At 52.9% G+C, this 21826-nt stretch overlaps 2 protein-coding genes and 1 pseudogene across 4 annotated transcripts in view; all 3 read right to left on the bottom strand.

Annotated features, from left to right (window-relative positions):
• LOC119039144 (butyrophilin subfamily 3 member A3-like) overlaps positions 1–462 on the bottom strand; it is an 87923-nt gene extending 87461 nt beyond the window's left edge. The window contains exons 1-2 of one of the 3 annotated variants that reach the window (XM_053655914.1): positions 314–462; positions 6–93 (exon numbers count right to left, since the gene is read on the bottom strand). In XM_053655914.1, coding sequence (XP_053511889.1) covers positions 6–84 — 79 coding nt within the window. In that variant the 5' untranslated portion in view covers positions 85–93; positions 314–462. Of the gene's footprint in view, positions 1–5; positions 252–313 lie in introns of those variants that run through there. The other 2 variants (XM_053655915.1, XM_053655912.1) reach the window with 2 other exon arrangements.
• Positions 463–8722: 8260 nt separating this feature from the next.
• Positions 8723–12021, bottom strand: LOC119040912 (butyrophilin subfamily 2 member A2-like; annotated as a pseudogene).
• Positions 12022–12563: 542 nt separating this feature from the next.
• On the bottom strand, positions 12564–20783 carry LOC119040914 (butyrophilin subfamily 3 member A3-like). Its single transcript, XM_053655970.1, has 9 exons — positions 20676–20783; positions 20115–20456; positions 18870–19151; positions 17519–17716; positions 17391–17411; positions 17285–17311; positions 15907–15930; positions 15446–15472; positions 12564–13770 (listed from the first exon to the last, which is right to left on the bottom strand). The coding sequence occupies exons 1-9, from the start codon at positions 20752–20754 to the stop codon at positions 12932–12934; spliced, it is 1839 nt and encodes a 612-aa protein (XP_053511945.1). The 5' UTR covers positions 20755–20783; the 3' UTR covers positions 12564–12931.
• Positions 20784–21826: the final 1043 nt, after the last annotated feature.

Here is a 21826-nt window from a genome sequence, read left to right as displayed (position 1 = left end):
CCTACCTGAGCAGGGCCTGAGCAGCTGGACCACAGCGAGGCAGACAGGGAGGGCAGGCAGGGGGAGGACCAAGCAGCTCACCATGGTTACCTGCTGTGCAGACAGAGAGACACCAGGAGGGGCTTGGTAGCAATGACCACCTGCAAGGTGGAGAATCCACATGGAGACGCTGCCTCCCCAGGGCTGACCAGGGGTTGCAAGCCCAATGGCTGCTGACCCAGAGCCTCCTCTGCAAATGTCCCCTGGGAAGTCTCTTCACCTTGGATTCCAACTGGGAAATCACCCATGAAACACGGACGGTAAATGTATGTACCTGAACCCTCCCCACCGAGGAGTCCTGCGCTTTCCTGTGCGAAGGAGCTCAGAAGCCCTCCCCTCACCCTCAGGTCCCTGCAACAGCCAGGTGGCCACCCAGCACCACCCTCTGAGGAAGGCAGGCGCCTCTGCTCTGAGTGACCGGTCCCTCTGCTGCCCCCTGCAGGCCACGCTCCGCACAGCAGCCAGGACGTCCTGACCCCTCCCCTCCCTCCTGCTCAGCCCCTCCCAGGGGCTCCCATTCCATCCAGAGCAGGAGCCCAGTCCTGGGCACTCTGTACTTAGAATTCTCGGAATGTTTTAAAGTTTAAAAGTTTTCAGAGTGGGGAATACGTTTCTGCTTATTTGCGTGGATATTGATTGTTTTTTATTTCTGAGTGTAGACAATATTAAAATATAAAAAGGTAAGCCCTGGCTGGTGTAGCTTAGTGGAGTGAGCGCGGGACAGGGAACCAGACAACTGAGGGTCTATTCCCATCAGGGCACATGCCTGGGTTGCAAGCCAGTTCCCTGCAGGCCAATTCCCCGCAGGGGACCCACGAATGGCAACCATACATCAATGTTTCTCTACCTCTTTCTCCTTCCCTTCCCCTCTAAACATAGTAAATAAAATCTAAAAAACTATATATATATATTTAAAGGTAAAAGGATAAAGTAGAAATAATTTATGATGGTAATCTTGTACTTTATTTTATAGGAAAGTGAATATTCTAGATGTACTTTAGCCACATGTATGTACCAAATGCTTTAAAAATATTTTATCCCTTGACTCACAAATTCCAATGGCAGGAATAGCTCTCAAAGAAAGGAAATCAGGCATGAACACCAAGGGTTATATTTAAAGCTCTTGATCATAGTAAACTCAGCAACAGCAAAATGTACATACAGTTTGAGTGCCCATATTGGGTTCAATTTGTTACAATTCAAAATGAGAACTCTGTACTTAAACATGATTCCTAAACCAGCAACTGACATAACACCCAATGGGGAGAAGCTGAAAGCTTTTCCTCTAAGATCAGGAATGAGAAAAGGACGTCCACTCTCACCCCTTCTATCTGATGCAGTATCGGACGTCCTAGCCACAGTGATCAGTCAAGTCAAAGAAACAAAAAGCATACAAACCATAAAGGGAAAGGAAAACTCTCACTGTTTACAGATGACATCATACGATATATAGAAAAGCCTGAGGACTCCACGAAAAAAATTTAAAGACTATGAGAAGTACTGAATGAGTTGAGTAACAGTGCAGAATACAAAATCAGGATCCAGTTGCATTTCTAACTGCAATAATTAGTAATCCAAAAAGGAAAATGTTGAAATCCCTTTTACAAGCTCACGAAAGAGCATAAAATACCTAGGGACAAATTTACACACAGAGGGTAGAGACCTGTCTCCTGACGACTGTCAGTCAGGAAGAGAGAGACTGAAGAGGGTGCAGATCAGTGGGTGAGGCTCTGTGTCCCTGGGTTGGAGGAGCCACAGGGGCAAAACGTCAGATTCACAGCAAATCCCCGTTAAATAGAAGCAGAAACCAATGGCCTTCTTCTCAGAACTGCAATTTGTCCTAAAGTCCATATGGATCCACCAACACCCAGAATACAAAGGAAACCTTGAAAAACAACAGAACTGGAGGCATGGCGCTCCCTGATATCAAAGCTCCGGCTCAAGAACAGACTCATAGTCCAGTGAGACAGGACAGAGAGCCCAGAAAGGAGCCCTCACTCATTGATGAATTAATTTATGACAAAGAAGGCAGGAACAGACAACGGTCACCCCGCTCTTAAAACAACACAGTCCCTTAAATATGTCAGGAAAACTCGACAACTGTCTGCAAAAGAGTGTAAGTGGATCATTTCCTTCTACCTGTACAAGAATAAAAACAAAATGGACTAAGCCTTTAAATGTAGAACCTGAAACCATGAAAGTAAAAAAAATACATGAGCAATAAACTGTCTGACACCGCTCAGGAATATGGACACATCTCCTTGGGCAAGAGTAACAAATGGAAAAGGGAACAAATGGGACCCCCTCAAACTAAAATGGTTTTGTACAGCAAAGGCAATCATCACCAGAACAAAGACAAGCTACTGAATGGAAGAAGGTTTTTGCCAATGATGCGTCCAATAAAGCATTAATACCTCGAATTTATAAAGAACTCAGACAGTTTAACACTAAAAAACCCAAATAATTTGGTTTAAAAAGTGCACACTAGACTATTCTCCACAGAGGAGGTGTGCAAGGTCAGCAGACACAGGAATGGAAATTGCCTCTCTGCTCAGATGATGTGATGTTGATCTATTTTCCAACTGATGTGTATGTGATCGGTTCAGATTTTTCTATGTTATCAACAATTCTGTAATAAACATTTTTACATGTAAATCTCTAAGGCACAAACATTATAACACACCCCAGCATTTTAACTTTTTTTCCCTAAGTGATTATCTGCTAAGATATATGTGACCACAAATAAATAGCCGTTTGCTTTACAATTCTAGACACTAACTTCAAAAGAAGCTTCTCTGGCTTCAGACATTCAGTTCTGGAGACTTGCTGGCCTCCCCAGTCATCGGAAAAGAGAGTGTTGTTTGCTCACTGAACCTTTGATGCCAAACTCCCAACACCCTCCTTTCTATGTCTTTGCTGAGTTTTTTTTCCTTTTTTCTTTCTCCTTACAAAAATACCTCCCTGTGTCCAATTCTCAGGTGGGATCCCCACCTTCTCAATCTGCAGACCCTTGAATAGACCTGCTTTTCTCCCACCAGTCCCTGTCTCTCCATTATTGGCTTATGAGCACCAGGCAGCCGAACCTGGGTTTGGTATCCATCTCTCTTCTCCAATATCTAGGAACGTGCTCTCTGGGATGAGCAGGAGACACTGTGAGGGGTCTTTGTCCTCTCTGACCTCAGGAAGTTTCTAGAGATGGGCAGGTGTCCAGCATCGTGGTCCCGGGTGACTCCCTCCCACAGGTTTCCCAGCACAGACTCACCTGCCCTGGCTGCGTGCTCCCCCCTGTGCCCTCACCTGCAGGCTCACAGGGCCACACTCCTTCTCTGGGTGAGGGACACCTGCAGGCTCCCCCAGCTTCTCAGCCTCCCTCCTAAGAGGGCCTGGCTTTCACCAGCTCCCTCCAATTACCCTCGGCTCTCCCAGCTGAGAGTCACAGAGCAGGGGCACTTCATGGTTCTCTATCATAGGTTAGTCTTTGACCTGGAAGGAAGGGTGGGGACCAAAAAAGCTTCTTTGCTGGGAGAAACAGAGCAAAGTCCCTCTTGGAAACACTTGTTTGCTGAGTGGCTCAGAGCCCTGTGTCTTATCAGTTGCTGGGTGGACACCCAGAGGCTAGTTAGGCATGAACTTGGACTTTGTGTTAGAAGGAGAGATGTAAACCAGCCCCAGCCCTGACTCCGACCCTCTGCGTCTCTCTGTGTGGTCCACTGCTGGAATCCCCTCTGGGTGTGGGTGTGTGTGAGCAGGATCTCCTGTGTACACCTGCTTCAGACAAATTTAGCACGTGACAATGTGTGAGGAGAGGAAGGGGTGCAGGAAGTAAAGGGTCACTGTGGTCCTTTGCTAACGTCTTAGACAGCAGAGCCCACTGAAGGTGTGACAGGGAGGGCGCAGACCCCCGCCACCTGTCCTGGCTCCTGGGACACTCAGGTCTCAGGTCCTTTCCCAGCAGCACTCTTCCCAGTTCCCACGGGCGGTGCTGTCAGGGGACGATGGGCAGGTTCCGCGTTTCTCAGAGAAGTTCATGTGGGGCGATGCTGAGAAGGCCCACTCACCTCTGTGCCGCATCTGAGCTGCACCGGGGTTTCCAGGTGTGCTCACTCCTCTCCTGCAGGGTCTGTGTCCTCTGAGGCTGGACAGGAGAGGCTGTGTCTGTTAGGGGACTTTGGGGCCAGCAGGGTCTACCCGTGGCCTGTGGCCTCCAGAGAGTCTATTGCAATCGTGTTTCAAAGCAAACACCCAGCATCTCAGGGACTCTGTGCACATTTTCTTTCTCCGCTGTCAGTCTGAAGCACACTGGGCACAGCTGGTCCAGTGGGCTCGCCTGGGCTGGGCTGATGCAGGTGGACTCCAGGCTGCAGGTCCACCTGGCCAGCTCCATGGGTGTCTCCATTCCTGGGCTGGAAGCTCCAGGACTCCTGCTGCATCTCTCTCCTCTCTTCTAGGCACCCTTCATCTGACCTTTGTCACCTGAGTGATGGGGAGGGAAAGGACCCACATTCCTCAGGGCAGCAGGGGTGGGAGAACAAGCTTCATGTTCAGAAGCTCTCAGCTCTCCAGCCACACCCTGGGGTGTCAGACCGTGTTATTGGGGAAAACAATACAGACTTTTCTCATTGAACAGAAAGCACTGAGTTTGAGATGAGGTGGTATCATTAGTACTTCTTCTAGTCACTTTTTCTTTCCTGGAGACAGGGGGGATCCACAAACTATTCGGAGACAAGTCACAGCTACAGGAAATGGGAATGTCAGCACCCACAGGTAAGGTTTCACTGGGATGCACCCAATCCAGTAGAACCAAGAGGAAAATCCAGTTCCCACAAAGTGCTCCCTGGATCCGGCCCTGCCAGAGCTACTGCAGCACCAACGGGCACCTCTAAGCCCTGGTCCAGCAGTGACCCTGACGGCTTTTACGTTTGTTTCCAGATCTGATGTTGAGCCACAATCCAGGCCAGAAACTCGGTACCTGGTTGAAATAGCTCCTTCCTGCATCCCATAATAAGTCTTACACAATCCCAGAATGCCCTGCTTTACTGACACGTAGACTGAGTCAAGTAGAACCCCTGTGTTAAAAAAAAAAGCTGGCCAACCTACACTTGGACTGGTTAATCCCAGCACTTCTGTCCCCAAGGAGTAAAAACCCCTCACCCCACATGTGGGGCAGGGACCCCGAAGCCCCAGCTCAGGGTTCTCCTCCTCTGTGGTGTCTCAGTGAGTCCGCCTTTGCTTTAATCAGTGTCCCTGGTCCGAATTCTCTTATATCAGGAAAGAAAGATAGAAAATGAGGGTGACACATCCATCTAAGACTGGATTACAAGAGGGGTTGTGGCAGGAACTGCATGGTCCTCCAAGTCAAAAATCTGTATATCCAGCCCTTAAATAATAATAATAATAATAATAATAATAATAATAATAATAATAATAAAAGCTCCAGATGCCTAGTCCAGAGAGAAGAATTTTCTTGTAGTTTATTGGCACCTATTGTGGACAATAAAGGGGCCACTTTCTACACCTGGCAAGCTCAGGGGAGGCCTGCATGGCGAAGCCCACCACTTCAGAGACTGAGAGTAACCACACAGAGTTACTGTGGGGAGTTCCCTAGTTATTAATAAGAAGGGGAGAGAAGGAAATGAGACAATCGGCTTCTTAAACTGGGGAGTATACACCTGTTTCCCTCACCAGGAAGCCACGGCTTCTCCCCCAGAGAGCACAGCATTGCTCCTCCAAGGGCACCAGCCCTCCTCCACCCCCTCCTGTACCAGAGTGTTGCAGGCAGCAGGGAGAGGAGAATGAACAGAGAGGCTTGTCAGTCTAACTAGGGGGTGGACCCACTGAAAAGTCTGTGATATCTTGGGAAGTTGACTGTCTATATTAGGATTTTGAAAGTACCTTTCTTGATTTTTGAGAGGGAGGATAGCAGAGAGAGAGAGAACTACCAGTGTGAGACAGAAGCCTTGATCGGGTGCCTCCCATAAGTACCCCAGTGGAAGATCAGACCCTCAACTAGGTAAGTGCCCTGACCAGGAATCAAACCCCAAACCTTCTGGTGTGTGGGGACGATGCTCCAAACAACTGAGCCTCACCTTCCAGGGCTGAGCAGCCATTTTGAAAAAGCACCTGGTCTGTGTCAAACCCAAGCTGATATAACCCCAGGGGAGAACCATGCTCTCTCTGTGCCCCCAACTCATCCCGATTCATCACTCGAACTAGGACTGACCCACAATCCAGGTCCTCACGTGCACGGAATCTCCTAGGATCAACACCTTCAGGTGAGGGTGTATGTGCATGTGTGTATGAGAAAGAGAGAGAAAAGGAGATAGAGATAAAAATAGAGAGAGAGAGAGAAGGGAAATGGAAGGGGGAGGAGGAGAATATGGAGAGACTGAGTGTCAGTGAACGTGAGTCAGAAGGCATTTCTTTTTCCCCAAAGATATGAGACTCCATGCTAGGGATCGTCAGTCTCCTCAGAAGACCTGTTTTACCTGCACACTGGTCTCCACTCCCTGCCCCTGACTCCTACACTGCCCCCCCTTCACCCCCACACAAAACTTTATTTACAATCATCACCAATAGATTAGTGAGCCTTCAAGGTACTTCTGGAAGGAGAAATAATAGGTCAGCCAAAAGCAGGGACAGAGTCAAAGAGCCTTGCTGGTCTCCTTAGGAGAAGAGGACAATTGATCACCACCTCTCCTCCCTGTCCTCACCAGAAAGGTACCCTCACTGTCTCCATTTCTGTGCATCCTGAGGCTCTGAAGCCATGAGGCTGGGAGCTCAGAGTCCCAGGGAGGTGAGGAGACACCCCCTGCATACAACTGAGCCTTTGCCATTCTGCAGGAAGAGGGGTTGCATGGCTGTGTTTGTAGAACAATGGGGGAGGAGCCCCAGTTCTCTAGGCCACAGGCCCTGCAGACAGAGTCACTACTGGGGAAGCAGAGAGACTGGGCCAGCTGCAGCCACAGCAGAGGGACCTGGTGGGGAGGGGGCAGGTTGGGGACAGAGGCTCAGGGTTGCCCTGGGTGGCTGCTCAAGGCAGGGGTGAGCCTCTCTCTACCTCCAACTGTTGAGCACCAACCATCTCAGGCAGATGCAAGTTAAATCATTGCCCCCAAGTGTTTTCACCAACTGCCCCTGAAGAAAAGGCTGCTCTCACTGGGGGAGCTCTGACTGGGGTCAGATGAAGAGCAGGGTTGGAGGTGAGGGCTTCCAGGGAAGCCACAGACAGGACACACAGTGACAGTCCCTGCCTGTGGGTTGATATTGAGAAGGGACAGTCAATGCCCAAATAAGGAAGAAGGGTATTCTCACAAAGTAAATTCCCCAAGCAGAAAGTGAAACCAGAATTATCTGTTTATCTTGACTTTGAATGTTGAGATGCCTCTCAGTCTGTTTCACTCTCCAGGCTCTGGTGCTGCAAGTGAAGAAGGATCTGGAACAAAGCAGTGACCACAGTGACCTCATGGGGTGGCCTGACCACAAACCCCTAACTGGGCAGGTCAGGGTGGGAGTGAGGCCCCAGGCTGATACCTCTTTAGTAAGAGGTTTTCCTCACCTTAAGCAAACCCTGTCCACTGTCTTCAGGCACCTGGATTAACCTACATCTGAGAGGCCAGAAGTCACCCTGTTCTTCAGACCCTGGAGAGAGTGATTGCCCTCCAAGGAGCTCAGGGTCTTGTTTCCTCTCCTTTCTCTCTCCTTCCCGGCATCCTCACGTCCCCCCTCAGTCCACACACAGAGAGAAGCTGCACACCTGTCACTCCCCAGACCATTCAGACCTTCTCCTTCACAATGAGGTCAGTTTTCCTCAAATTAACTCTCATAGAAACTGCCTACAGGGTTCCACGTTCTCACACTGACTGTTACAAGCATCCAGCCTTCTATTAAACCAGACATTACAAATTGAACAATGCCGTAGCATTAATTTTGCTTTCCAAATAACCTATTTTTCACAAAACATGGTATTTACATTAGCATGTGATCAGTTAATCACTAGCATTTAAGTGTATATAAATAAATATGTCTTCAAACTTTTTCAGTCCAATAAGTAAATATTGTCAGATGTAAGTGAATGAGCATAAAGTCTTCAGGGAGCTCGGTAATTCCGAAGTTTTCAATGCATCCTGAGAATAAGAAGCTGCAAACTGCTGGCCTCCCCACTGACCCCGACCTTGAATGAAAGTTGTTCACACTCATCTGCTCAGCCAAGACCTTGAACCTGGATCCATCCTCACTGACTGAGAAGATTTACTGCAGGGACACCTGACACAGACCAGATCCGGGATGTCCTTGTCCATTATCCTTCTGTCCTTGTCTGTCACTGTCTGCACCTGGAGCTCTGCTGTGAGGGCTGGAATCTGGGGGAGTTAGGGATGGAGCTTCTGGTGCTGGACCCCTGGCTGTCAGGGTGGGGCCACCACGCCCACAGCCTGGGCCCTCCCAGCTCTCGGTCCCCCTTCCTCTACCTCTGACCTGCAATGTGGTCCCTCACCCCTCAGGTCTGGTGCATCCTGCTGTCCTCACCCTGAGTCCACAGTGTCTGGTGTCACCTCAGGTCCCATGGTGACAGGTCACCCTGAAGTCAGAGCAGGAGGATATCAGCCTGTCACTGTCCCACATTCTCCTTGGTTGGGAGTCACAGGAAACACTGGGTCTCCGCTGAGTCTGACCCCTGCCCTGTGGGGACAAGCTCACCAGCTGCTAAAGCAACAGCTTGAGGGGGCATGGGCTGGGACTAGATGGGGGTCCCAGACCTGGTTCTCTGCTGTGCCTGGGGGGAGGGGCTGAGTCCTCTGGGTGCTGTGCTGCATGAGCAGAGATGGCCAGGGCTTCTCTCCTGTGCTCTGAGACCAGGAAGCTGGCCTTGGTGGCTGTGGAGGGTCCATGCTCCATGGAGAACCAGGCCACCCTCAGGCACAGTGACCCCCTGTACCCCAGTGAATGCTGGGCAGATGAAGAGGGGACTGTCATCAGAACCCAGACTGTAGAAGGGCCTCTGGGCCCAGAAAATTGTGAGCGGGGACACGTGCAGATGCGGGACCGATCCCACATGTTAGAGAAGGAGACATCTCCAGATTCCTAGACCAGGAAGATGGCCCCTCGGTGAAGGCGCTCCTTCAGGGGAAGGGTCTTCTCCAGGGAGGACTGGACCACGCACCTGTGTCCAAACAGCTCCAGGGCCCAGAGGCCATTCTGAGGGACCAGCGGGGCCTCCCCCTTCCTTTGCACACGGTCTGCGCAGACCCCACAGCCACAGTGTCACCCTCTGCACAGCCACCTCCCAGTCCTGTCTGCCTGAGGGACTGTCCACACCCAAGACTCATGGCCGGCAGCCCAATCTCTCAGGGTGGTCGGGCAGAATCTGCCTGGAGGAGCTCCGAGCACCCTCCTCTGGTCCTGGGACAGGAAGGGCTCTGGGTCAGTGGCGTCTGTGTCCAGGAGCACGTCAGCCACACAGGAAGTATCAGGGTGACGGCTGGGTGTCCTGGGGTCCCAGGAAGCTGGAGGAAACCTCCATGGGGTGGGACCTCCATGAAGGCCCCTGATCCCAGCCCCCAGGCAGCTCACAGAGGAGATTCCTGAGGCTGCACCTCCACCTGCTGAGTAGGGGGCGGGGCCTCAGGGAGAGGACTCCTGGGCCCTGAGTGAGCAGAGAGTTAGTAAAGGAGCTGAAATGAACGTCTCCCAGTTTCCTTATTCTCAGGACCTGCTCGAACATTTTTCTATTCAAGTCATATGATCTTGGGGACTCTGCAGTTGGAAACTTTCCAAACTGGCTTTAAACACCAAAGACTCTCTTCGCTCCCCCATCCCACGAAAGCGCTTCAGGCCACTCACCTGCCCTCAGAACAGGGGACCTGCTGCCTGACAAGGAAACCCTGACCCCCTAGTCAGTGATGTCGGCTCCCTCCTCTGTACTCCTTGCTTTTGCCCCAAACCCCTCAGGGAGACGGTCCTCTCAATGTGAGGCCCTGTAACCACCCCCTAATCCATGGGTGGCTTTCCCTTAAACAAAGGATGTCAGCGGGTCACTGAACAGTTCTGGTTTTGTCAGTTGACAGGGCTGAGGAGGCAAAAGAGCAGACGCACCTGCAGTCACTGTTGGAAGGACCGGGATGAAAAAAACCAACAACTGTCACCAGCCCCCCTGAGCCACCATCACTGTGGCCTGGTTACTGCACCACCCTCCTTCCTGCTTCTGCTCCAACCCCAGCCATGGCTCCTGCCTCACTGAGACTCAGCCAAAGGCTCCCTGTGACCTGCTCTGACCCCTCTGGTCTGGGCCCCTTCCAGGTCTGCACTCCCCTCCTCCCATTCCCCCTGCACTCAGTCCTTCCACCCACACCTGCCTGTCGGGTTCCTGGAAACTTCCAGACCTGCTGCTGCCTCAGGCCCTGGGCACCTGCTCCTCCTGCTCCTCCTGCTCGTCCCTCACTTGCCCTGGTGCCACCTTTTCAGTGAAGCCTCCCTCACCCTCCAGTTCCATCACTGCTCCCCTGCTTTGAGCCTCCATGTATCCTTTCCCAATTAATTTTTCTACAGCATTTCTCACCTTCTACCATATTAGTTTAATGAATTATTTTACTCCTGGCTTAGTTGTTTTGTAGATACACTTTGCTTTTCTAGCAGGAGAGCCCCATGAGTGAAGGGATCTTCATGTATATTTTTACTGATTTATCTCCTGTTTCTAGAACAGTGCCTAGAACATATGTGATCATTGCTAAGTGTTTGTTGAGTGACTTTATGAACTTCTGTAGATACTGACTGTCCCAGTTCCATCTTTGGAAAACCCCACGGGCAGGAGGGGAGGCCTCAGCATCAGCAGCACCAGGTGCACACAGCCCCCTGCCCCCACCACGCTCCACGGTGTGTGACTGTTCTGAACACACAAACAGCTGCAGCATCAGGACCACAGGAGGGAAAAACGATCAGATTGGCCCTCAGAGAGGAGGCTCCTCCTCCTGGGACAGGAGACTGTGATGCTCCCTGTGAGGAGGGGAGAGGCCTCAGCTCAGCTGCAGCCTCAGCTCCTCAGGGCCCAGGACCCTCCCAGCCCTGCCCCTCCCCCAGCCCCACTCAGGCTCCAAGTGTCTGCTGAGGGTCCTACTACCTCCAAGGGACAGCCCCCCAGAGGGCAGGGAACTAACCTGGAATGAAGACCACAGTGTCCCTCTCCTGGCCCAGCAGGGTGTTGTTCACCAAACAGGATGCATTCCTCACAGACCTGTCCTGGATAATCACGGTCATGGTGACCCTGTGGAGGCCATCTGTGTCCTCGGTGTGAGCTTCCTCCAGGGCGGGCAGGATATCACCATAGGGGTCCCCCACATTGCACGGGGCTGTGGGTACCACCCTGTGGAGGTGCACTCCAGCCAGATGCCCCAATCTGCGTGGCCCTGCATCTCAATGAGGGGCTTAGACCCTACACCTGGGAACAGACAAATAGTCCAAAATGTCTAATCCTAATGCACATGACAGACGAGGACCCTTAGAGATCTCTGAGAAGCAGCAGGGGCACACTTCGTGGGGTTCCACCTTCTCCCCTGCTCATGGCCCCGCTGAGGTCCCTGTGCTTCTCAAGCTCAGTGGGACACACCCACTCACTTGGCCTTGGGCTAGGGAAAAGCCACCCTGTCAGGGTAGAGGAGATGCTCAACAAATATCTTTGGGGGGCAGTTGATGCTGCAGTGAGCTCACGTGCAACAGCCCCACCAGCAGTGACTCCACAACTGGACCTCTGACCCCACATCATTCCCTTCACCTGACTTGTTCCCCCACATCTGTCCCTGTGAGAATGACCCCAGCTGTTCCCACCCTGGAGTGGTCTCAGCTCTTCTGACAGCAGCAAGAAGGGCACCTGGGTCCCGTCACTGCAGGACACTCAGCCCTGGCAGCCATCAGAGTCAGCCACGCAGACTCATCCATGGGTCCCCCAGAAAGGACCCAGCCTGCTGCACCTGCCTTCAGATTAGCGAGAGCCATGCTGGACCTCTGACCTACAGACGTGTGAGATGATACATGTGTGTTGTATTAGTCCATGAACTGTGTGCTTGTTCATCACAGCAGCAATACAAGACCATGACAACGAGGATTTGGTAAAAGTGTGCCAAGGAGCTAAATTGTGGAACAGGTGAGTTAACTGTGGGACATGAATCTAGAAAGACCTCCATTGAAGCTCAAAGATTATTCACAAATTTATTTAACAAATGTGACATGACACCCACATGTCGAGGGGAAGGGGACCCATCATGAACAGTCACAGTGATGACAATGATGAGGAAGAGTGGCCTTTCCCCAGGACCCACAGGTGACAGGAACCTCAGTGGGTGATCAGCGGTGGGTGTCCCTGGTCTGGACATGGACCCCACCGTGTGATAAAAATTCCACGGACGCCCACCTGCCCCCTTCCTCCCACAGTCCTGCTCACAGAGGCCCTTCAGGTGTGAGGTAGGAGGTTGGGTCTCCTCTGTGCTCACAGGTCACAGGCTGGTTTAGGGTGTGTTTTCTTTGTGGTGGGTTTAATCCTCTGGACCACGGTGTCCTGCAGAGCCAGTCAGTGAAGGGGTGGACCATGGCCCTGACAGTTGACCTTGAGGGATCCAGGAGGGCTGTGGCCTTCATAGTCACCTGCAATGACTTTTACCCTTGGTGCCATGGGAGGGACCCTCACGGCTGCCCATGACCCTGCCGAACAGGAACAATGGGCTGCAAAGGGACAGACCCCAGGTGGGGGAGGGGCAGGGAATGCACACCATCCAGCAGCACTATTTTTGGATGAATGACAAAGGAAATTGAATTTGCAGCTTCCCACAGGTGGGTGTGAGGATCACTGAGTGAGAGTCACCTGAAGAAGTTAGCACAGCACCAGTACATGTGAAGTCACCTATAAATGTCAGCTCTGGTTGTTTAGAGCTGGCCGAGTGACCTTTGGAAAGCTAACTCTTTCTGCCCCTTGTGTGCTTAATCTCATGTGGGAACATTGAATGAGTGTTAGTGAAGTCCCTCCCTCAGTGTGTTTGTAGTAAGTGATTTCCTGTTGAGATATTTTGTGGTTCAGGATGCTCTCAGCTCCAGGCTGGGCAGCGAGAAGCAGAGACGTTTCTTCAGCCTGAGGGTCCCCATTCCCTTCAGCTGAGCCCAGGGACACTGGGGTCTCCAGGGAAGGGTCAGGTCCTGGGTCAGGCACAACAGACGTTCCCACTGCTTTCTGAGCTGGGCAAATGGTCAAGGGTCTGGGGTCCAAAGTCCAAATCCCGAAAATAGGCCTCAGAGGCCCAGAGAAGGAGGTGCGTGGGAAGGTGAAGATGTGAGACCCATTGATGGCGTTGTAGAACGAGACCTCCCCCAGCTCATAGTCCAGGAAAATCCCCACCCTCTCAGGAGGGTGGGCAACTGTTAGTTTGGTCTGACGGTCCGTGAGACCTCGGTAGTCACCCCCATGAGACCGTCTCATTCCCCAGAATCCATTCTCGGGTCTCAATCTAACAGGAGATTTCCTCTCCACATTCTCCCTACAAACCCCAACACACCAGTCTCTCCTGTCCCCCACGTCCACCTCCCAGAAATGTCTCCCTGACATGAAGCTCTCACAGCCCAGCACACAGGGATTCTCAGAAAATCTCTCGGGGTTGTCTGGCAGGTCCTCCCGTGTCTCTGTCAACTGCAGGCTCCTCTTGTCCACAGAAACACGGAGGCGGGGGTGCGCCGTGTCTGGGTCCAGGAACAGGTCCACTGCAGGGGTTCAGAGGGCGTGGGTCAGCCATGGTGCCCAGACCTCAGAGCCTCAGCCTTCAGGGCCTGGGTCTGGGCAGGAGGCCAAGTCCACAGCCTGGGGCCCTCAGCCTGCCCTGCATGTGACCCTCAGCCATGCTGAGACATCCCCAGGTGTCTTGTGGTTGGTGAGGAAGGGGACTGAGCAGCGTTGGTGCCAACTTTATTCTGTTTGCGTCCCCCAAATGTCCCTGCCCCCCTGTGCTGTGCAGTCACATGAATTGAAGTGTCAGCCCTGGCTCTGCCCCCTGAGCTGGGTGACATCCTTCTCTGCACAGTCTCTCTTTCCACAGACACCAGCTACAGAATCTCTTGAGTTCAATTCCCTGTCTGTGAATGGGGGTAAAACACTAATCTCTGAGGTGGAATAAGACAAGTGAGTGGTACATTGAGCCCCAGGCCAGGCAGAGGAAGTGCCTGGTGTGACGTCAGACACCATGTCCCTTCTGTGCTCGGGGCCAGGCGGGGGCTCCCCATGCTCTGGGGTCCCCTCCCCCTGCCCCACCCCCTCTGGCCCAGGAGTCAGTCCTCCATGGACAGCGTCCCTGGGCCCCTGGACTCTGGCTACTGTTGGGTTTGGCCAAGGGGAGGTGCAGGCTGAACACGGGCAGGAGGGAGGAGAGGAGGCTCAGCGCTGACCCCCCTGTCCCCCAGGGAGATGCCCCTCCCTGAGCCCAGCTGCCTCCTCCAGGCCCCGGTGAGGCCTCCCTGTCCCTGTGCCCTGGGCCCAGGGGTGGTCACAGCTCCCACTGCTGTGAGCCCTGGGGGATCAGGTGTCCTTGATGTTTTCCTTTAACAACACCCCACCTGTCACTGTGAACACATCCATCCCAATCTCTGTGTCATGGATTTCTTTCACCTCTTCCTCCTGTGACCTCTGACCCACCTCACTGTCCCCAGGCAGCTCACCAAAGCCTCTAGGTGACAATGGTCCCTGTTCCTTACACATGGTCATGAGCACTTTTGTCAGTAACAGCCAGTGACAGGAGCACTGAGGTCACCTCCACACTGGTGATCGTGTCGATTACAAAGGATCACCTGTCACAGGACCACCAAAGGTGTGTCTGGTGCTGCCACATTCTGTGTCCCTGTTCCTGTCAGTCATTGGTGCCCGAGTTACAGTGTGAAAAAGTGCTGTGAGGGGTGTGTAGTCAGTGGATAATCCATGCAGGTTGTGGGGTCCTCTGTCGGCTCTGACCCTGGAGCCCTGAGAGTGAATCAGCCCACAACTCAGTGTGTTACAGTCTCAGGAGTCGCCTGCCTATTTGTAAGTCTTCAGATGCCTTCCACCACCCTGACCCCTGCAGCTCAGTTGGATGTGCTTCATCCTGCAAAGCTAAGGCTGTAGGTTCGATTCCAGGCCACTTTTTTTTAGGTGGCAATTAAGGGTCAAAGTTTCTCCTTTCCCCCTTTTTTTTATATTACAACACACTAGACCACCACCATCACTGCAGGTCACAACCCTCCACAGATGCTTGGAAAGCCTTCGGAGGAACAATTTCTTGCCTCTTCTCCCATGTACAGAGTCAGGGGGCCCCTGTGCCCCCCATAGCACTGCCCCCATTAATATTCGGAGAGGAAAGAGGGAGCAGGGGCTCTTGGGAGTTGTCCTGGGGACACGGAGTCAACCACTCACCAGGCTGGAAGAGGGCCATCTTCCACTCTGGAAGGAAGGAGACACAGACAAGGAAAGGTCATTCTTTCTGTCCTCCCCCACCCACTGTCCGCACTGCGCCCCTTCTCTCTCCTCTCCTCAGTCTCCTCCAATGTCCACTCTCCTCGTCCACAGCTCTGCGGACCAGGCTGAAACCTCTCCCAGTGCTGGGATTCCCTCCATCAGGCTGGGGCCTTGGGAACAAGGCCAGACTTTGCCAGGTGAATGTGTGTGTGTGTGTGTGTGTGTGTGTGTGTGTGTGAGCAGGGTGAGGGGACACTGTATCTGGAAGGTCCTCTCTGAGTGTCCAGAGTCAAGGGGGTGGTTCAGCCACAGAAAATGAGCTTCTGAGATGCATGTGGTCCCTCCTCACCCAGCAGGGAAAGGCTGCACATGCTTCCCACACAGGAGCCAGGAAACCAGAGAGCAGCAGACTCACTCACCTGCATAGGCCTGAGACTGGCCACCTGCAATGGAGACAGAGTGTCACCTGAACTGTCATTTCTGATTTTTTTTTTCTCCCTTTTCCCCCCCCCCCCCCCCCCCCCCCGCCCCCCCGCCCCCTCTTCATCAGCTGAAGCTCAGCACCCCCAGGCGCCCTGCACGGGCTGTCCCAGGGTCACCGCACAGCTGTCCTGTCCCTGTCTGTACAGCAGTCACCTCACAGCCCCGCTCTAGGCTCTGAAGTTTCAGTTACCTTCAGTCAACTGCAGTCAGAAATATTAGATGGAAAATTCTAGAAATAAACACTTCACAACTTGTCGCCCGCACACGACACTGAGAAGTGTGATGACCTCCTCTGCTGTCCCCTCTGACCAGCCCCTTCCTGAATCCTCCCTGAGTCCTGCAGGTCCACCCAGCTCTCCCATGAGTCACTGGGAGCATCTGTGACAGACGGACGGTCCCAGTGTCACAGCACTGGTGTCCAGTCACCCCTGTTTCACCCAGGAATGACCCCAAAGTCCAAGAGCAGTGATGCTTGCAGTGCTGCTGGGCCAAGGAGAAGCCTTCATAATGTGAAAAGGAAAAACCCCCTGACTGTGCCGCTCAGTGGGTGGTGTGCTCAGGGCAGAGGCCTGGGCTGTGGGCCGGGCCCCCGGGGAGTGTGGGAGACAGGCCGGCCATCAAGGTGTGTCCCCCGCATCCGTGTTTGTCCCCCTCACTTTATCCCTTCCTCCCCCTCTTCTTATAAGTAAAGAAGAAATCTCGTTTAAAAATAAAAGGAGGGGAAAAAAACCTCGTATATTCAGGTTTGGTGCTATCTGAGGTCACACCCACTGGGGGCCTTGGACTCCCCCCTTGCATAAGGGGTGACCTGTCACCCTGGATGTACCTGGGCATTCATTCCCTCGGCCTGGGCACACGTGTGTGTTCCTGTGTACCAGAATCCACCCCCTCAACTTGTATGATTTCCTCCCTACACCGGAAACAACTGGGCCACTTAATGTGAAATTTCAGGCACTATTTTTGCAGCAGTTGCGAGAACTCTGTGACAAGTGACATTGGCTACTCCCATTTTTAAGACACTTTTCTCTCTCCTTCTGCCTTTCTTCTCAGTGGATCACGGATTTTACCAACCGACCAGGCAGGGGAGCACTCACATACTGAGTCACCTCCCCTGCCCCCTCTCCTCTCTGGGTCCTGGGGTATCCCTACTCGAGCGCCCCCTGGGGACAGACCCTGTAACCCCTTCCCCACTGAGGAAGACCACTGCCTGCTCCCCATCTGGGTCCTCCTTTCCTCCTCTGGGCCGCTACGGGTGCGCAAAGGGGCTGAAATATCGGAGCAGACAGAGGCTGAGGTGCGGGTCCGGGTACTCACGCTCCAGGTACTGCATCTTTCTCCAACCTGCAGGGAACAATGCCAGGAGTTGGTGATTCACTTCACCAGGGACCTCGGGACAGGAGGGCGGAGGATAGGGACTTACTGAGCTCGGCTTGCAGGCTCTCTGGAAATGAACAGAAAGAGAAAGTCTGATAGGGGGTCGTGGGGAGGACCCCTGTGGTGTGTGCTGGCTGAGGCTGGGAGGCTAAGACCACCTACAGTGTCCCTCACCCATGGCGCTTCTCTGCTGCTGCATCTCTGCCTCTGCTGCTTCTTTCTGTGTTCGCTCCCTCTCCTTCTCCTTGGTCAGGGCCCGGATCTTCCTGTGTTGCCGCAGGAAGCACCAGGTGCCCAGCAGCAGAAAGAGCAGAGCAGGCAGAAGCACCGCCAGGGCCACCGCCCAGGGCTCCACGCTCCGGAAGAATGGACCTGCAGACGGTTAAGCATCAGCTGCTGGCCCTGAGGGGCAACTCAGGACAGAAAGTGATCCTTCCCTTCCCAAGGGGCCCTGAATTCTTACAGTCACATAAAAGGACTGTTTTCTTGAAATGTCTCTTACAAAGTCATTCAAGTGCACTCTCTGATCCCTCCATCCCCATTGATTGGTTTCTCCTGAGTCAGCTTGATCTGGTAATGAAGAACATGACCCTGGGGCTGGTGGCCCTGGGTTCAACTTCCAGGTCTTCAGCCTGACTAGCTCTATGACCTTGACCTAGTAACTTAACCACCTGTTCCCGGTTCCCTGTTCAGTACGAGTGCCCGGTTACACAGTGCCTGACACATAGTGAGTGCCATGCAAGGGTTGCTTAAATTAAAAATATATAAACATATTCTCATACATTTTTCTGTGCACTTAAGACAGCACTCTATACCAGCGGGCCCACCTGTCGTGCTCTCTGCTCACCTGGGTCTCGGCGACCTTCCCACCTCAGCACAGGGAGCAGGTCTGCGTCTGCTCTCACAGGGCAGCGCCCACTGCACACACGGCCCAGCGGGGGCCTTGCACCGTCTCTGACACTGTGTTGTTAACAGTTAATGGTGCAGGAAATAACCTTTTACATGGGACTTTTCACACAAAACTGATCAGTCCGATGGACTCCCAGAGGTGGGATTTGGACTCATAAATATGTATGTTGGATAAGGAATGTTCTTTTACCCCTATAGAAATTGTGAAAATTATACTAACGATATAGCAAATAATTGCAACAAATGTCTAGAGTGACTGTCTACCCACAATCCTGCTGGGTGCATGTGCTCCCAACCACCTCCTTCTTTGTTTTGTTGACAATCTCACTGGTTGAACGTTTCTGTACTCAGTGAGATTGGAAATCCTTTTCTCTGAGAGTTATTTCCTTTTCTGTGAACTGAAAATTCCTGACATTTCTTTATTTTTACTGGAAAGTTTCACATTTCAAGGGAGTTAGCCCTCAGGTGTCTGTGACATAAACACCTCCATGGGGAAGAAGCGCCAGGTCCCTGCTCTGTCCCTTCTGTTCCCTGCAGAGACCCAGGTCAGCAGCAGACAAGGGTGCCTTCCCCCAGGGGACACCCAGGAGCCCAGGGCAGTGGGCAGGGCACTCACCTGCAATGGAAACCATGGCTGACCTTTCCTGGCCCAGCAGGGGGTTTCTGATGACACAGGAGACCCCCTCCCCAGAGCTGCCTTCCAGGATCACAGAGGCTGAGGCTGCATAAAGGCCCTGGGGGTCTGCAGCCTCTGTGGCCACCTCAGCAGGCAAGCCGTGTCCCCTGGTGTCTCTCCACTGGATTTGGGGCTGCGGGTACCAGCCAGCAGACAAGCACTCCAGTTGGATTCCTCCAGCCTCGTAGCCCTTCATTTCAATGTGGGGATCAGAGCCTAGTGCTGGGGAGGGAAAGTGAGCTGATCATGGGGAGCCTCATGAGGGCCGGAGGGGCACACCCACCCTGGATGAGCCCAGCAGGGGTTCGTTCATCAGGAGCTGTTCCCAGAGTGAGAGTGAGCTGTGCAGGAGAGATTGACCTGTGGAGTGACCACTGCCTGACTGTTGTTGGACCCTCAGGGTGCATCCAGAGGGATCTGGGCCAGACCAGACAAGGTTTTTCCTAAATCCCTTAGAGTCTGCAGGACCCTCCCCTCCCCCACACCTCAGACAAGCTGCTGCCAGGAACACACTGTCACCCCAGCCTGGCAAGCAGGGAAGCAGTTCCTTTCCAGCTGAAACAGTGCACAGCCCAGAGCCCCAGTCCTTCCTGCCTCTCCTGTGTGAGCCTTCACCCTGCCATGTGGGGGAGAGACATTCACTTGTCCTTCTGCTGCCCAAGCTGAGGTCTGTGTAGTCCCCTTGGGAAAGCCTTCGTGTAACTAACAGCAGAGTTCTCAGCCTCCTTTTAGGTTCTATCACATAGAGAAACACTCATCCTATGGTTGTTGGTAGGGGAAAATGATGACGTGGAAGAGAGCTGAGTTACAGCCAGGAACCGTGCCTTTTTTACCCCTACATGTAACCCCTAAACCAGAGGAGAGGTGACAGGAAGTGTTTTCATGACCTGAAACACCAAACTGAACCAAGCACCTGTGTACCACCCACTGCGGAGAAGGTCCCCTCTTCCTTCCTGTCACCAACCTCCACATCCCTGCTGAGACCTGGGGGGCAGCATGAGGGACTCTACTGGATGCAGGATGAGCCCTTCCTGGGGCACAACCTGGGTCTGTCATGAACCTCAGAGGAGCAGGGAGGGAGGAAGAGGGGGCAAGTGCTGGTGAGGAGCCAGAGTGCTCTCAGGTGGGCTTGGAGCCTCTGCCCTTGACCCCACAGGAAAGGAGCACAGATCACACCTGACTCACCTGCAACCTCCAGCTCCACCCGGGCATTTTCAAAGAAATCTCCATCTTGGAAATAACAGAGGTAGGTTCCTCTGTCAGAGGCTCTGACATCTCGAATCTGCAGAGCAGCCTTCCCCGCAGTGATGTCCTCCCTTAAAATCGAAGTTCTCCCTCCATACTCTGCTGCGGGCGTGTCCTCCTGCCCGTGTGCATACGTGTGCACTACCTGCCTGGGGCTGGATCGCTCCCACATCAGCTCCATGTGCTCGGCGCTCATCTTTGGGGACAGGTGACAGGGCAGCTCAGCGTCTTCACCCACCATGGCCAGGATGGGCTCAGGGGGTCCAACCACAGCAAACTGAGCTGCTCATCAGAAGGGGAGGGGCACTGTCAGAGAAAGCTGGGAGCAGAGGACCAGGGGGTGACCCAGCAGGGAGGACAAGGTGAGAGACACCTAGACAGGATCTGGGTCCTAACAAAGGTGCATCTACATGGGCCTTGCAGGGATGAGGGGGGAGTTTAGGGTTCTGACTGGGCCCAAAGGTAAAGGCTTCAGATGCACAAACACAGAGCAGGTCCTACCTGAGCAGGGCCTGAGCAGCTGGACCACAGCGAGGCAGACAGGGAGGGCAGGCAGGGGGAGGACCAAGCAGCTCACCATGGTTACCTGCTGTGCAGACAGAGAGACACCAGGAGGGGCTTGGTAGCAATGACCACCTGCAAGGTGGAGAATCCACATGGAGACGCTGCCTCCCCAGGGCTGACCAGGGGTTGCAAGCCCAATGGCTGCTGACCCAGAGCCTCCTCTGCAAATGTCCCCTGGGCAGTCTCTTCACCTTGGACTCCAAAATGGAAATCATCCTGAAACACGGACGGTAAATGTATGTACCTGAACCCTCGCCACCGAGGAGTCCTGCGCTCTCCTGTGCGAAGGAGCTCAGAAGCCCTCCCCTCACCCTCAGGTCCCTGCAACAGCCAGGTGCCAGTCCCCAGCAGCAGCCTCTGAGGAAGGCAGGCGCCTCTGCTCTGAGTGACCGGTCCCTCTGCTGCCCCCTGCAGGCCACGCTCCGCACAGCAGCCAGGACGTCCTGACCTCTCCCCTCCCTCCTGCTCAGCCCCTCCCATTCCATCCAGAGCAGGAGCCCAGTCCTGGGCACTCTGTACTTAGAATTCTCGGAATGTTTTAAAGTTTAAAAGTTTTCAGAGTGGGGAATACGTTTCTGCTTATTTGTGTGGATATTGATTGTTTTTTATTTCTGAGTGTAGACAATATTAAAATATAAAAAGGTAAGCCCTGGCTGGTGTAGCTCAGTGGAGTGAGCGTGGGACTGGGAACCAGACAACTGAGGGTCTATTCCCATCAGGGCACATGCCTGGGTTGCAAGCCAGTTCCCTGCAGGCCAATTCCCCGCAGGGGACCCACGAATGGCAACCATACATCAATGTTTCTCTACCTCTTTCTCCTTCCCTTCCCCTCTAAACATAATAAATAAAATCTAAAAAACTATATATATATTTAAAGGTAAAAGGATAAAGTAGAAATAATTTATGATGGTAATCTTGTACTTTGTTTTATAGGAAAGTGAATATTCTAGATGTACTTTAGCCACATGTATGTACCAAATGCTTTAAGAATATTTTATCCTTTGACTCACAAATTCCAATGGCAGGAATAGCTCTCAAAGAAAGGAAATCAGGCATGAACACCAAGGGTTATATTTAAAGCTCTTGAT

The sequence above is a fragment of the Artibeus jamaicensis genome, unplaced genomic scaffold (genome assembly GCF_021234435.1).
Source record: "Artibeus jamaicensis isolate MK-2021 breed Jamaican fruit bat unplaced genomic scaffold, CSHL_Jam_final scaffold_1689, whole genome shotgun sequence".
NCBI classification, from domain to species: Eukaryota; Metazoa; Chordata; class Mammalia; order Chiroptera; family Phyllostomidae; genus Artibeus; species Artibeus jamaicensis.
The sequence above is the reverse complement of the archived record's forward strand: the minus strand, read 5'-3'. Positions and strand labels throughout refer to the sequence as shown.